A 16,262-nucleotide genomic window follows, 5' to 3' on the forward strand; every position below is an offset into this window, starting at 1 on the left:
AAGCTCTGAGAATGCCAGCAGGCTTTGAGGTATTGTCAGGAAAGAGCTCTTTTGCAGGTGTGGAGGAGGCTTGATGGGTTACCCAAGCGACGCTGATCAAAGGCTGCTGCCCCATGAAAGACACTCGTGTAAATGGGCTCCACGACACCCATCAGGACTGTCACCTTTGGCCACGATGCATTTGCAGATAAAGTAGTGGAAACACAAGCAGAAGGGGATTTTCTTTATATATAAAAATAAATATATATTTTATATTAAAATATATTTATTTTATATATATATGTATATTTATATATCTCTCTACACACACAAACATATATGGAAAGCCATATACATACAGGTCCCCAAAAATCAGGGAAATTAAATACGCCAGCTCGAATCAGCCTCATTCTGCTCCCAGGAAGCCAGGGGAAGGTTTTGGGGTGTCCAAGCCCTGTCCCACACCGCAGGCACCCAGCTCCACCCACACCCCTAACAACAAGATTCAAAGGAGTCGTCTCCAGCTCCTGCATTTATTCCTCTCCATTTCAAGTGCTCACGGTATAAAGGTGGCTACGAGATGAACTGTGTTGGTTTTGCTATTCTGATATACAAGATGTATTTCCGCTGAAGCAAAATGAGTGAAGTGAGAGGCACCATGTAGTAAAATAATTTTTTGGATGGATGTAAAATCGAGAGTCGACACTGTCCTTTGAGAATCACGAGATAATGAGGCTTGAGATCACAGTCCTATAAGGAGTTGTCAACTAAAGCGCTATCAGGACAGTCTTTAAAATACAAATTATTTTAATAAATTAATGTACCTCAGACATATGAAATAGTCCTTCTGAGACACAAAAAGGTGAAGTTAATATCAACACTACACAAAACAAGTTATTAATAATTTACATAGGACCTCAGGGAACAATTTATTTAATCTAGAACTATTTTAGAATATACTAAAACGAACTGCACTTAAATCAGCCGTTTCAGCACAGAGTATGTCAAGGCATAAAACAAGATTCTCCCAAAAAACCCACGGCTGATTGTTTTTTTTTTTTCCTGGTTACAGTCATGTTGGTTCTGGGAAGCAAGGCCTTGGTTTGGAGGTGGAGCTGTTTTATTACAGCGCTTCTATACACTGGTCCTTCTAGTTTGTGCAACAGCAGTAAACAAAAGCTGACGTTAAGTGAATAATGGGAGCACAAGGTCGCCTCTTTGATGTCAAAACTTATTGAACACTGAATCATTCTGCAGAAAAAGATGTCTTTTTTTTTTTTTTCCCAAACACCCTACCATACTTTGGATGCTTTAAATACAGAAAGGCCCAAATGTATGATGGGTACTGGCCGTTGTGCACTGGCAGGTTTTGGAAGAGGAGTCGAGCTCTTGCACACACATGGGACAGGGATGACAACCACCTTCCATCCAGGTGTAACCCCGAGCAGCTGAGCAGCTGCTGCTGCTAAAGAAAAGGGAGGTAAAAATTAGAAACTTTCCAGTTTACGGCAATTGGGATCTCCAAACAGAAGGGTTTGCTGGGCAGGCGGCAGAGGGACCAGCACCAGCCAAAAGACATTTTCCTGGGTCACCTGAAGCTGGCAACAAAAGACAACATCAGGAAGGTAAAAGCTGTTGGGAGACCTCTTTGGAGGGGGGAAAAAAAAAAAAAAAGCATTTTTATTTCAACGTCATCAGAACAGCTTTGTTAGCTTAACAGCTTGCCTGTGTTTACAGTGCCAGTACTCAGCAAATGGACAACCTTTGCGATTACAGACAAATTATTGCCATTGGAAAATTATGTTAAGCTTTTCATTTAATGCTTCAGAGAAGAGGCAGCGGTTTCTCAAGAACAAACTGTTTCAAAAGGGTTTTACTGGCAGGCTGAGTTTCGCTGCTCTTCAGAATGAAACGGCACAAAAGAAATGGGAGGTTTTGGTGCAGGCCTCATTTGCAAGTACCCAACGCAAATTTCCAACAATTAATTTAACAATAATATCTGGCCACTTGGAAATAATTAATGTTGAGATTTGAAATAGTACATTTCAAATAATTATCCAGAGTAAATGGGTTAGGAGGGCAGGTAAGAGGAGCTAAGAAAACCATTTTGTCCACCTTAAATATAACCCTAGTCCTAATGATTTCTTTTTGGCCCCTTCTCTCTTTAAATACGAATTTTAATTACTAAAATTAAGTATTAAAAGCATAGATAACCTAGTGGTTTAAGAACAAAAGGGAAGCAAGGTTTGAAAGGTATTACAGCCAGATTAGCCCATCCAGGCTCTCCCTACACCCCCCACTCTTTGCGTTTCTCACTCCACAAGAGATATTTGATGCCATGTCAAAGCACATCACGAACCAACACTGTCATTTCTTTAGCGGAAAAAAAGGAAGCAAATCTGAGAAAAGAAAGTCTTAAATTAGCAAAGCTGAAAAAGCCTGAACAGTCTGGAGTCTCGTCCAGTCTTGAGTATTTTTAAACCTGCGGTGACAAAGGGTTTCACCAGGTGTTGTCAGCCAATGTCAGCGCTTGGTGCCACCAAAGAACATCTCGGTGGGTTGAACCGGTGGACCGGGGGGTGTCACAACCAGCATAAGGAGGGGTGGGTCACACTGAGGGACGAGAGCAGCCAGACATCATCCTCCTACAAGCCATAAGCCGTTTTCTCAGCTCAACTGTCTGAGATCGCTGTGACCGACCTGTCCGAGTAGGTTCAGTCCAACAAGGGACCAGCTCCAGCGTGGAACACGTTACCCCTGAGCACACAGCGTTGTAGGGGAATGACGCCTCCAAGGAGGAACCTCACTTTGACCACGGGGTGTTCAGGCAAATCCCTCAAAGCAGCTCAGAAAGCAACGTCCACGGAAACAGCATGCTCCTAATTTGAGAAAACACAACTTGTGCAGTTTTGCCTCTGGCACAGCAGAAGAGGCATCTAAAAGGTCCTCAAGCCCATTAAATATGGTGGCTGCACCCTCTGGGAACCTCGCAGAGAGACCTGGAATACGTCTGGGACTGTCACTGCCTCACACAGCAACACCAGTTAAATCTGGGGATGCAAAAGGCAGAACGAGACAGTCCAGCCCACGCGAAAGCCGTCATTTACATTCCTGTATCGCTGCTGTCATTACAGTCCCCTCCGCTCTGGTGCTAAAACAACAGCGTTGGAAAAGAACATCAGAAGCGTGGCAAGATCTGTGATAAACGTCATGTTTTCCTAAGAGGAAATCACACCATTGATGTGTTTCTCCCTTAACTGGGGAAAGAAAGTGAGAAACTGGTGTGTTCGGCAGGAGAGGGGCAGAAAGCAAAGGCCCCAAATATCATGATTGCTCCCCAGGCTGCTACCCCAACCCCATATCCTGGTATCGCACAGGCTGGAAGGCGTCTCACCGCTTTAAAATCAACGATACATTAACCTGGATATTAAATGTTTGGATTATTTCGAGATCATTCCATTCCGTCTCTTGTTTTAGCATTAAAGTTATTCCTCAATATACAAGAAAAGTTGAAATTCTGCTTGGAAAACAGAAAAAATTAACACAGACTTATTTTTTCTGTTTCAAAGAAAAAGACCAGAAAATGTGTCCACATCTCCTGTACAAGTGCTTGGTAAAGCTAGAGATCTACTCCAAAACTTTATCAATAGAGCAAGCTGTCTTTTCAAAGAAGCAGAAGGAAAAAGAAAGGAAATACTTCAAGTATTCCGGTGTCGTCTTTTCTCTCTGTTCAACTCAGTCTTGAAAATTGACTCTGACCGGCATGGTCACAAGCAGCAACACTCCTCACCCACCAGTCCCTTCATTTTCCAGCCTTTCTCTGGCTTGCCCAAGATAAGTTATCTCCTCAACACCTGTCCTATTTGCTTAACTATTTCGGGTGGAGAATTCCCATTAAAAAAAATTTTTTTTAAGTATTTCAATAGTCGCAACTGGACATTTTGAAAAACAAAATTTAAAACTTAAGAAAAGTAACTTTCAAGCTATACTACATTTTAAAACTCCAGCTGTGACTTATGAATGACTAAAGCAAAACTTAGAACTGGTTTTAAAACCTGTCCGGCTTTAGTTAACTCAAAAGCTGGAATTAATACTTTGCAACTCAGATACCTGCAGCTCCACAGACTCTTAACCAGCAAACCCAACACGGTCCCCAGTTCTCAGCACGGATCCTCTTTAATAATCTCACGGAGAAATGAAAATCCTTGTGCAACTAAACCCTTCAAAGCAGACCTGAGTTTTTGCATAGTCCATGTATTTCAGAGACTGATACAACCCTGAGGAGCAGAGTTAAATGAAGGGCTGACACGTGAAAGCCTCTCTGGAGAAGGCGCTTCCCTCCCTGTACTGCAACCCACGCAAAAACACAACTTCACTCCCCAGCAAGTCAAAAACTTCAAAGAATTACCTGAGCTCCCCGCGGTTAATAAATATTGCAGATATTTGTTCATGCTGTACTTGAGGCTTTTGAATATTTGCTTGGTAGAGTGAAGAGGCTCCGGCAAAGGCTCATGGCACACGCTGACCGTGTGCTGACACAGCACTTTCTGGGCTGCACAGATAATTAGGGCAGGACTTAACCAACCCAAAGTCCCGCCTTCACCCTCATTTACTCCCGGGTTGGGTTTTACTCAAGTGCTTGCAGGGGCTTTTTGACTGTTTTATTCCTTCCTAGCACTATTACAATCATCTTGGGGAGCTTTTTGACACTGCGCTTTCCCCACTCCAAGTGTAAAAGTTGCTTTTTAATTGATTTGAGCCAACAGAATTTGGCAAGCATGGTGGTTTCCCAAACGGCAATCCCCGGGGTTGTGCTAAGGGGTCCCGCTGGACCCCAACACCCCCCAAGGTCTCCAGCCCTCGCTCAGTCCCAGCGAGGTCGGGGGCTGCAGGGCAGGGAGACCAGCCGGCCCTGCCTGGCGCTGCCCACGCCGCCGCCTCGCCGGGGTTCCGTGAGCCCAAACGCCGCCCCGGCACCTCCAAACGCCTCACCCGACCAGAGGAGAGCGGCTTGGGAAAGCCAGGACTAGTGAATTGTGCCTCATGCTTCTCCAGCACGAATGCAGCACTGCGCTGTTCAACTAGAGGGGGAAAAAATCAGAGGAAGTGTTTAAACATCATGTCAGATACTCCACACTAGAGAGAGAAATTCATTCAGAGTAAAGGGCTCCTTGGGTGGGGGGAGAGGAGCTCGCAAACACCAGCACAAGGCAGGTTGCTGCACCTTTAGCCTTCCAAATCCTTCTGGCTTGGCAGATTTGTTCCCACCTCCTGCTTTCCACGTCTGTAACCGGAGTGAGGAAGAGCCACACGCAGGCTCAGGGCTGTCTCCCCACAGCAAAACCACAGAATCACAGAATCATTTCAGTTGGAAAAGACCCTCATGATCATCAAGTCCAACCATTCCCCCAGCCCTGGCACTGCCCCATGTCCTGAGAACCTCATGTCCGTCTGTCCAACCCCTCCAGGGATGGTGACTCCACCACTGCCCTGGGCAGCCTGTTCCAATGCCCCACAGCCCTTTGGGGAAGAAATTGTTCCTAATATCCAATCTGAACGTCCCCTGGTGCAACTTGAGGCTGTTTGCTCTTGTCCCATCACATGCAGAAAGACCAGAAACGGGAAGTGTCCTGCCAGCCCACGCTGAAATCCCGGCACAGAAAGACACAGAAAGCAGCTGCACCTGCCCACCCACAGGAAACCTGCCCTAACGACAACTCGGTTAAACGACAAAAATCCCTGACGGCTGGAAAGCCACCACGCTGATTTACACGAAAAGACACATCCTGACCCTACCGTCAAGTGCGTTTTCTATTCTTCATTTCAAAACTGAGCTTAAAAAAGATCCACAGGTGAGATTTTGGTAATTACTGTCCTACACACAAACGTGGAAAAAAAAAAGAGCAACCTTAGCAATGTCCCCCACGTGCACTTGATGGACTAAAGCTCCTGACACCGAACCACCCAATTTCCTCTCTCGGTGAAGAAATACTGAAGGCACTTCATAAGTTTCCATTTCTGCTCATTTCATTTCCCTGTAGCAAATACAGTAATGAAAGCTCTTTCCTACAAAAAGCTGATCTCGCACAACACCAACTACAGGAAAGGAAAACGCAGCTGTTACAGACTTTTTTTTCATCTTTTCTGCACATGGTGTGAACCTGCACTGCAATGTAAGTCCTACAAAGGCAAATCCCAAACAGTGCAAGATGCTGCTCCCACAAAATACAGCTGAGTTTAATGCGCAGTGTGCTGAAGGAGGAACCTGACCAGTCAAGACAACATCAGTCTCGACTTAACGGTGACACATGGGCTGAGGATGATTCAAGTTGGGTTTGAACATTTAAAGAACCACCTTAGGTTTTACCCAATATCATTTTGCACAGCGCTTTATATACAAGCCACAGCCATCCGATGTGGTTGCTTTTTGGTTGAAGACTTTGCAGAAGAGAGAGGTAATTTCCTGCACCAGCATCAACTGAGGTGAAGCTGGGGAGATAAACCCAAGGGTTTATCTGCACCTGAGCTGGGCAAACAGGAGCCAAACAGCATTACAGTCACGTACTTTCAAAGATACAACCTAGATCTAATCTCTAAAGCCTTGTCTGTCCAAATAGAAAAGCCACACAGCAAGAAAACTGCTCCAGAAGCTTTGGACCACACCAGAAAACTGGCAAAGAACTGCTCCAGAACGGAGTATTTCAAGGCAGGCACTGACAGCCTTGTTCTTCCCACCTCACACTAAAACCAGGAGCAGACAAAGAGGAACCGAGACCTACAGACCTGGACACAACTTTCTGCTCTGGGTTCAAAAAACATCCACCTCTTAAGCATCTCCTGACAGCTGCTATCAAAACCAGCAACCCAGAGAGCTGGTTTCCTTAAGATATTTATGAAGAGATGTTTTATGCTTCTTTTATGTCTTTCAGCACACTCAAGACCCAGACTTTAAAGAGAGACCTACTTTTCTCCTCTCCAGCCCTTGAAGAGACGCTTTTAGGACCGAAGGCAGTTCTTCCCTCCCACTTACGCCGCGCGCTTTCAAAGCACTTCACACGCATTCAATAATCTTTTCATCCTGCTCCAAAGCGGGTGGGTTTGAGTCATTTTGTAGATGGAAAAGCACTTCAGCCAAGTCAGGATTAGAATTCACAATCTCCAAATTCCCAGTCGCGCACAGACCCAGGTCCCGTCTCTCGGCCCACCAGCTCTGCTGTGGAAATAACCACATCAGTGCAAGATATCACCCCACAGATATCACCCCGCAGATATCACCCCCACACCTCACTCAGCTCTCAGCCAGCACTGAATTTCTCCAAGCCTCCAGGTTGCCACACTCTTTCACAGGCAGATACCCTGTTTCCCTGAATATAAGACAAGGTCAAACGTGCCCTACCAACCTGACACATCACATTGGTTCCCTCCTCACCCTAAAAGTTTGTATTTAATGAATTACCCTTGGAGAGGAAGAGAAGGGAACTCCAGCCACATGCAGACAGCAGCAAGTGGAGGAAATCTCCGTCTTCCTGCTGCTGATGATCCCCTAACAGGCATGGAGACCTCTCACCACTGTCTCTCAGTCACTGGGACTACGAGAGAACTGTGTGAAAAATAAAAATAATCTGTTATGACCATCTGAGGAAGCCTGGAGCAGTGAGAGGAACAGTGCTGCGTCTCACTGATTCCTCTTCTCCCCTCCTCGCTGCTCTGTCTGACACACGTCCACGGCCTCTTCCCCCCACTCCCCAGTTTCCAAAAGCTACTTTCGAGGCTATAGAAGAAGTTTTTGGGGTTACTGCCAGTCCTACCATGATCCAAAAACATCAAAGTCAACATCAGCCTTGAATCAATGTATTTAGCAAGCGGATTCTTCAGATGTTGTCCTGTTTCCTAGGTGCTATTCCAGAAAATACAGATCTGCACTGTAGCTCTTGGTGTAGGTACCCACCTGCTCTGGCAAAAAAAATATGCTTTTAAAACTTATTTATTGAGTGACATGATTAAATAGGTCAAATATGCCCAAGTGCACTGTTATGAGGCTACTTTAGAACAAGACAGGCAGTTTCACTGATAGGGAGGAACTTACGTTGAATTAAGAACCTGCGTTCAAGAATATGTTGCTAAACTACTACACCCTCTAGTGTAAGTCTTAAATCCATCCTAGACCAGCTTCAGACAGAGGAAAAGACAGGAGCGCTTCAACCTGAACCCTTCAGATGAAGCTAAGCCACAGCATAACTTAAAAAATAACTGCAAAAGTATCTTCTGTTTCCTACAGAAATCAGAACCCTGCTGAAGACCTTTCGAAAATTCAGCATTTTGCAGCAGATTCATCACTCATTTTCCATTTCTCAATCAAAATAAACATTTAAAAAAATGGCTGAAGCCCAACACCAAGCTGAAGCAGAATTTACGGATCCTTGGTTATGACGGTTGTGCCATGGCTTAGATGCCAAAAATTTGGGAGAGAGGTGGGGAGCAGGCGCAGAACCAGCTGGGGGGAGCGAGAGGCAGCGGGTTTATGTTTTACAAAAGCCAGAGTTTCTCTACAAGCCATAATACAGTAATTAAACCACTTCCACTCCCCAAAACATAAGCTTTCTCTCCTGGGTCACTAACACAGCCAAGTCAGGCCTAATCAGATTAGTACCAGGATGATTTCTTTCTTGTTCAGGCTCAGCTCTTACATTAACGCTTTGCAGCCAGTATTTGAAGCTGCACACAGTTCCCAGGTGCACCATTGGGGTTTACTAAAGATCAAATTTCACTCCCCCATTTCAAAAACCAAAACCAGCACAAGCGTTTATTTAGCACAGCAACATCTGTTTCAGGTGGGGAACCAAAATAGCAAATCTAGGTCCCAAACTGACATTCTGCAGATATTTAAAGACAAGCAGGAATAGTACACTGAAAGATAATTACAACATCACGCATCTAGAGGACCATCCTAAAGGGCTCTAGGGAGCTTTTCAAATCCAAAAGAACACTAAAAGATGCAAAAACTTCTGCCTTTCTAATACAGCACCTGTGACAGCCCTGAGCATGCTTCTTCTATTTTAAACTAAACCACAGTCATGGTAAGTTGACCTGGTCACCAGGACACATGAAAAATTAATCATCTGCCAACTTGGGAATAACCCAAAGTTAAGCAAACACAGAAAAACCATGACAACTTGTGCTTTATTTTGACAACTTCTGCTTCAGGTGGTTAGAGACCACACGGCCCAGCAAGCATAGCTAAATTAAGCTTTAACAAAAAGAAAGTGAGTAGCATTCTACTTGGGAAAAGAATGAAGGCTTTTCTCTCCAAGTAAAAAAAGCAGATCAGCCAATAATGTAAGTAAAATGACAAAAGTTGCTGGGAGAATGGAGAACAATAGCTCACTATCTGTTTTGTGGCCAGGCTTCATGTGAGAACCCTGGCAGCGCTCCAGACCTTGCTCAAGTCCCTCCCAGAGAGGGAACATGTCACCTCCAGAAGCCAGGCACCTCCTGAAGGGCTCTGATGGCTCAGCAGCTCTTAGCAGAGGTTCAAAAGATGCTCTGACACCTCGCTGCATGTGAGCTGGGGTGCCTGGAGGGACAAAGAAAGGGATGAGAACAGAGTTGCCGGTCCACAGCCTCCCTCCTGGTGAGGACAGCCAGGCTGTCCCCAGGCAATCAGATATTTTGGAAAGACGCTCCCACCACCCCCATGTCAGACAACAACTGAGGGATCCAACCAATGACAACGATGAGGAAACACCTGTCTTGCTCTCACCTGGTGGGGCAGAAAAGGCCCTTCAGACCCTGCTTTAGAGACTACAAGAGGTGACAACCAAGGGCCTGGAACCCAGGCAAGGCTGAGCACAAGCAAACACAAGAGCTCAGCACGAGAGGGACCCACCTGCCCTGCCTGGATGATGCTGATGATACCTAAAAATCAGCAATTAACAATAAAATAATACGAATAAAGGTCAGAGATTTTAGGCACTTACTAAGTTAAGTATCATCGGCAGCCCCAGTGGGGACATTCCACTCCAGAGGGGATTGGGGGGCAACGCCTGAGCCCTGGGAGCAACGGGATTTAGAGTCAGAAGCACATTCGGGCCCTGAAGGGTGGGCAGGCGTGAGGAGGAGGAAGGACACGGGCCCGGCCTTGTCCGGGCGAGGCCGCGCTGCTGCTGGGGGCAGGACCGGGCTGGGGGACCGGGCTGGGGGACCGGGAACAGCCACACCCCGGGGATGGAGAGAGCCGGGGGAAGGGGAAGGAGGTACCGGGGCCGTACCTGCGCCGTGGCCGAGCGCGACGCCCGCGCCGGGCCCGCCGGAGGCTCCGCACCGCGCTGCCGCCGCCGCCGCCACCGGGGGGTGCCGGAAGTGGCAGTAGGGCCTGCGGCAGGGCAGGCCCCCGCCCGGGCCCCCGCCGGTGAGGAAGGGGCAGTCGATGCCGCGGAAGTAACCGGTGGATCTCAGCATCCCGCCGGCTGCAGGGCGGGGGGCGAGGCCGGGGACGCGGGGAAAGGGGAGAGGAGACGCGGGCGGCGGCGGCGACGCACTCCCGCCTCGCACCGCACCGCCTCACGCCACCGGTGCCGGCCCCGCCGCCATCTTGGAACCGCCAGGCGCGGCGGCGAGGCCCCCGCGCGACGCCGCTGCCCGCACAGGGCTGCCCGCCGCGCGCCTGAGCGGAACGCGGGGCTGAGGGCGGGGCTGAGGGAGCGGGAGGGCGGGTGAGGAAATGGCGGCCGGAGGGAGGCGCCCGCGGTCAGAGCGCCCGGCGCGGCCGCCGCCCGGCTGCTCCCGCCCTCAGCCCCGTCCCCTGCCCGGCGGCCGCGGGGCTGGGGACGCGGGTCTCTTCCTCAGGAGGGCCTGCGGTGGTCCCGGGGCTCGCGGCTGCGGGGTGGTAAACCCTCGGGGCTGGAGGTCGGTCACCCATTGACAGAGGCACAAGGGGTGTGTGACCAGTTTGTGGCAGATGGTGTCGAGAGTATCATACAATCACAGAATCACAGAATCATTTTGGTTGGAAATGACCCTCAGGATCATCGAGTCCAACTGTTCCCCTACCCTGGCACTGCCCCGTGTCCTGAGAACCTCATGTCCGTCTGTCCAACCCCTCCAGGGATGGTGACTCCAGCACTGCCCTGGGCAGCCTGTTCCAATGCCCCACAGCCCTTTGGGGAAGAAATTGTTCCCCAGATCCAACCTCAACCTCCCCTGGCGCAACTTGAGGCCATTTCCTCTGGTCCTGGCGCTTGTTCCTGGGGAGCAGAGCCCGACCCCCCTGGCTCCAAGCTCCTTTCAGGCAGGTCAGAGATCAGAAGGTCTCCCCTCAGCTCCTGTTCTCCAGCTGAACCCCCAGCTCCCTCAGCCGCTCCCGTCACCCTTGTGCTCCAGCCCCTCGCCGGCTCCGTTCCCTGCTCCCAACTCGCTCCAGCACCTCGAGGCCTTTCTGGTCGTGAGGGGCCCAGAACTGCCCCCGGGATTTGAGGTTTTTCCTCCCCATTCCCAGCACAGGACGGTCACTGCCCTGGGCCTGCTGGCCACACCAGTGCTGGTCCCAGCCAGGATCCTGTGGCCTCTTGGCCACCTGGGCACACGCTGGCTCGTGTTCAGCCGCTGTCGATCGACAGCCACAGCCTTCCAGCCGCTCACCCTGCGCTGCCCGCCGGCCCTCCCTGCGTTGCCCGGGCAATTGTCACACCTGTATTTACTGGTGGGGAAACTGAGGCATGTAGTGACAGCCATTTGTGCTCGGTCAGCGCCAGGGCAGGGACTGGGAGCTGGCCCTGAGGGGTTCCAGCAGGCGAGGGGGAACCACCCAGCACTGCTCCTCCCTTGAATTGTCAGAGGAGAGAGTCTCCGGCTTGGGCAGATGAGGCCATTTTGGGATGACAGTGAACGACCTAGCGCTTCAAGGAGAAATCTCATTAAATGGAGCCAGAAGCCCCAGCCCAGAGAGAAGGGATGATCTGGGAAAACCTCATCACTTGTGAAAGGAAAGGTGGGAGCAAGAGCAGAAAGCGCTGGGGCAGCGCAGGGAGCCAGCGGGATGATGGTGCACGAGGAGGAGCCGTCCTTGTCCCCAAGGAAAAGATCACAAAAGTCACGTTTTTAAAAAAAACCACTTTATTTTCAAATATGGCACCACAACGAGGTGATGATCCTGCCTCCTCCCCACCCGTCACTCGTGCAGTGTCCCGGAGTCCGGAGCTGAGACCGTCGGGACAGGGACCCACCGCCCTGGCGCAGGGGACAGCGATGCCCCAGCAGCTGCCAGCCCCGGGAAACCTGAATAATCAATAAAAAGCTTTTAAAAAGCAGGAGGCACCAGGAAATCATCACCTTCCCTCGGGCAGAAACCTCCACAGGCTTCAGGTGCGCATCCCACCCACGCTCCTGCCGGCCCGCTCCCGGCTCCCATGGGTGCTGGCAAAGTGAGCTGTTCCTTCCCCTCCCAGAAAAAGAAGGCATTTTTATTTTTATGATATAGATAAATCTATTTTATATAACTTCAGCTGTAACAGAGAGAGCTCTAGAAATACAACACGCGCAGACACGCTGAATAATGTCATTTCCCTTCCTTGTGATTCTCGCCCTACCCTTACTCAACTCACAAGCTGGCAAAATAAAATAATATCAAATAAACCATTTCTGTCCACATCTGGAGGACCCCACATGGAAAAATTGCCTGAAATTGGCAGTTTTGGGGGGAAAAAAGCCAAAAATAAAAAAGGAAACCAGCCAGATGCTCATGTGGCAGGAGCCTCCTGCCTTGCAGACCTCTGCTCCCTGCTTCTTATTTTGCATCACTGTAAAAGAACACCTCCCAGAGCAAGTTTCTGCTCCCCATGGTGGGAGTTACAGATTTTCTCTGCATCCGTAGAACTTTCCCGTCGTCCCAGCACAAGGCACCAGTCATGAGTTTGTGAAGCTGGAGAAAGAAATGGGAGGTGGGAGAACAGGGGCTCCCCCTGAGCTGCTGAAATGTCCTCGCGCGGGGTCGTCTCTTTGCCCGGGTGGGCTGTTCGGTGCGGGCGGTGATGCCCCCCGGTACCCCCGTCCATGGTCCATGTCCCCGTGGGAGGCCCCTCCCCATCCCTGCTGTCCCCCCACTCACCCCCTAGGCCTCAAATGGCCAGGGGTGCTCCATGACCCCCCAAAACCCCTTTGACATCCTGGGGCGATGGCCTGGCCGCTGTGTCCCAGCCCCAACCTGCTGGGTATCAGCCAGCCCGGGGAGGATGCTCCAGCCCCCCAAGGGTGCTCCTGGCCGCCAGGATGGTCCCAACCACCCAAGGGGATGCTCTGGCCCTCCAAGGGTGCTCACAGCCCCCTAAGGGGGTGCTCCAGATCCCAAGGATGCTCCCAAGCGCCCCAGGGTGCTCCCGGCTCCCCAAGGAAATGCTCCGGCCCCCCAACGATGCTCCCAGTCCCCCAAGGGGATGCTCCAGTCCCCCAAGGATTCTCCCAAGCCCCCCAGGCCCCGGGTGCATGGTCCCGTAGGTGCTGTCCCAGCGTGGTGGCATCGGGGCTGTGGCAGCCCGTGGGCCTCCCTTCACCGTCCCAGCCTCCGGCCATGGCTCAGGCATAGGATGACAAAGGGAAGCTCACAGGGGGCAGAGGGCCGCGGCCCCTCTCCTCCTGCCGGGTGGCCTGTGGACGAGAGACGTGAGCCAGGAGGGGAGGGGGCTGGGGGGGGGATCCCCAACCCGAGGTGAAAACCAGCCCATGGCCCCCCCGGTGTGACCCCCCAGCCCCAGGACAGTTTGGGGGTGGTGGGTGCAAGCGGGGCCGCACGCTCAGGCAGTGCTGGCTTTTTCCGGGGGATTGTACCCTGATTCCCTGAAAATAAAACAGGGTCTGATATAATTTTTGCTCCAAAAGATGCTTACTTTTCTACATGTATAGCTGCCTGGACACTATTTAAATTGACTTTTTTAATGAACTGTAACTAGGGCTTATTTTTGGAGTAGGGCTTATATTCCGGGCATCCTCAAACATCCTGAAAAATCACACCAGGGCTTATTTTTGGGGTAGGTCTTATTTTCGGAGAAACAGGGTAAGTGAGCGTGTGGGTTTGGGAGTGCGAAGCTGCAGGGTTCGGCGCCAAAAAGGGGCACAGGTGTGTGTGCACATCCACACGCGTGTGTGCGCGGGCGTGCACAGCACCCATCTGGATGGGTCCATCCCGCCGTCGCCCACCCTGCTCCCCCAGCCCCCGCTGTCCCTGTGCCCCTGTCCCCATCCAGCCCCAGGTCGCTGCCTTGCTCACCTGCTGCCAGCGCGTCCTCCGCTCTCCTCGTCCTCGCCCGTCCCCTCCATCTTTGCCAGCGCCGCGTGTAGCCCCTCACCACGGCAGCCCTGCTCCGGCGCCCTCCCCTCTCCCCAGCCCGACCACCAACGGGCTCCTTCCCCTCTGCCCTTTTATACCATCTTTGTTCATATGACAAGCACGTGAAAAACCAGAGCAGAGCTCGGAAAAAAGCTCCTTAAGACACTTTAATTCAATTTTCCTGGATCCCATGACTGAGCTCGGCCTGTGAATGGGGTCTCATGACTGTGGCACACAGGCCCCACTCATCAAAAGCCTCATTTATGCCCCAAAAGAGACTTAAACCCCTCTTGGCTGGTCACCCGGTGAGCTCAGCGCCCCCCAGGCCCGGCCTCGGTCCTGTCCGTACCCACATCGCGGCTCTGCCGGGGCTCGTCGTGGTTGGTGTCCCCTCCGTTCCTGTGCGGTCCCTGGACGTCCAGTTGTCCCCTTTTGCTGCCATTACATGCAGGCACACACCGACACGTGCAAGTACACGCAAACACGTGCAGATACACACCGGTACCTGCAAATAGACACAGACACACGCAGGTGCACACAGACACACGCAGGTACATGTAAATACACGCAAACAGTCACAGGTACAGACACACAGAGATACACGCAGATACACACGGACACACACAGATACATGCAGATACGCACACAAAAACACACAGACGCACAGAAATGCAGATACACACAGACACACGCAGATGCACACACAAACATGTAGATACACGCGGGCACATGCGGATACATGCAGCTCACCCAACCCAGGCGTGTGCCCGCGACTTCAGCAATGGGCGCAGGAGCCGCCTGCGCCCCGGCTCTTCGGGCTGGGGACTTCCCGGTGACAGAGGGGACACCAGCCCTGTCACCTCTCTGCTGTGCGGTGGCTGCGGGACGGACTTTAGGGACACTCTGGGGTCTGATTCTGCCTTTCCCCCCTCCTCCACGTCCCGCTGAGACCCCTCCAGGCACTAAACCCCGTCCAGCCCCAACCCAACCCCTTCCCCTCCCTGTCCCCTCCAGGTGCTCCCAAGCCCTGGCAGTGGGGACACAAGCGCCACCCCGGTGGGTCATGGCCCAGTGTGGCCCCACCGATGGGGAACTCTGCGCCCAGGACCCCCGGAGCAGGTCTGGCTTGTGCATTTTGGAGACCCTGCAGCTCACGTAGGGGTTGATGCTTCTCCATCCTCACTCCAGCTGTTCATGCCCGCGCAAGCACGGAGCCTGAGCCCTCTTGGGCCAGGAGCAGCAAAGGATCCAGACCCAAAAAGCCTCAATCTCTGACGGCGATGGGTCACAGCCCTTCCTGGGCCACCACTCCCGACACGGGGGCACCATCCAGAGATGCCCAGCTCAGATACCCAAGCTCAGTCTAAATTTTGGGGAGCAGGCTGAACTTTTCTGTCCTTTTACCTTTTTTTTTTTTTTTAAACTCAGGCACAACAAACACAAACTGAAGCCGCCCCGACATTCCCTCAAACCCAGCCACCGGCTCCGAGATGTCCCACCGGCAACGCGATAAAGCATCCGCAGCTCAACAGGAAACAGGCAGCAGTAAGAGGATAAAAATACCCCTCAGTGCAAACAAAACATCTCTGTGTCGGGATTAGGGTGTTGGGGGCTGCTCCAGCCTCACTAATCTGGGCCGGGGGGGAGCGGAGCTGGGTGACTGCGGTGACTTCGGCTTCCAGCACACGTGGGAGATAAAGGCTCTAAAATCACCTAAAAGCTCTAAAATCACCCGGGAGTTGGGAGGGGGCAGAAGGGAGGGCTGGTGGGACGCTCAGGGAGAGGCCAGACATCTAAACACCCTCCTGGAAAATGGGCAGACCACCCAGAGCGCCCCCCCACAAATCCTCTCCAAGCTCCCCCAGCCCCAAGGAAGGGTCCCTGCTCTCCAACCAGAGCACCCGGGTGGAGGTGAGGGGTGTGTGGGGAGCAGGGGGTCCCGTGTCCCCTGCCTCAGGCCCCCCAG

At 51.5% G+C, this 16,262-nt stretch overlaps 1 protein-coding gene across 2 annotated transcripts in view; it reads right to left on the reverse strand.

Annotated features, from left to right (window-relative positions):
* REXO1 (RNA exonuclease 1 homolog) overlaps nucleotides 1-10,581 on the reverse strand; it is a 37,635-nt gene extending 27,054 nt beyond the window's left edge. For both annotated transcript variants that reach the window (XM_065652759.1, XM_065652760.1), the window contains exon 1: nucleotides 10,248-10,581. In XM_065652759.1, the coding sequence (XP_065508831.1) occupies nucleotides 10,248-10,437 (190 nt within the window). In that variant the 5' untranslated portion in view covers nucleotides 10,438-10,581. The remainder of the gene's footprint in view (nucleotides 1-10,247) is intronic.
* Between the last annotated feature and the right edge of the window lie 5,681 nt (nucleotides 10,582-16,262).

This window comes from Caloenas nicobarica, chromosome 27 (assembly GCF_036013445.1).
Source record: "Caloenas nicobarica isolate bCalNic1 chromosome 27, bCalNic1.hap1, whole genome shotgun sequence".
Classification (NCBI taxonomy): domain Eukaryota; kingdom Metazoa; phylum Chordata; class Aves; order Columbiformes; family Columbidae; genus Caloenas; species Caloenas nicobarica.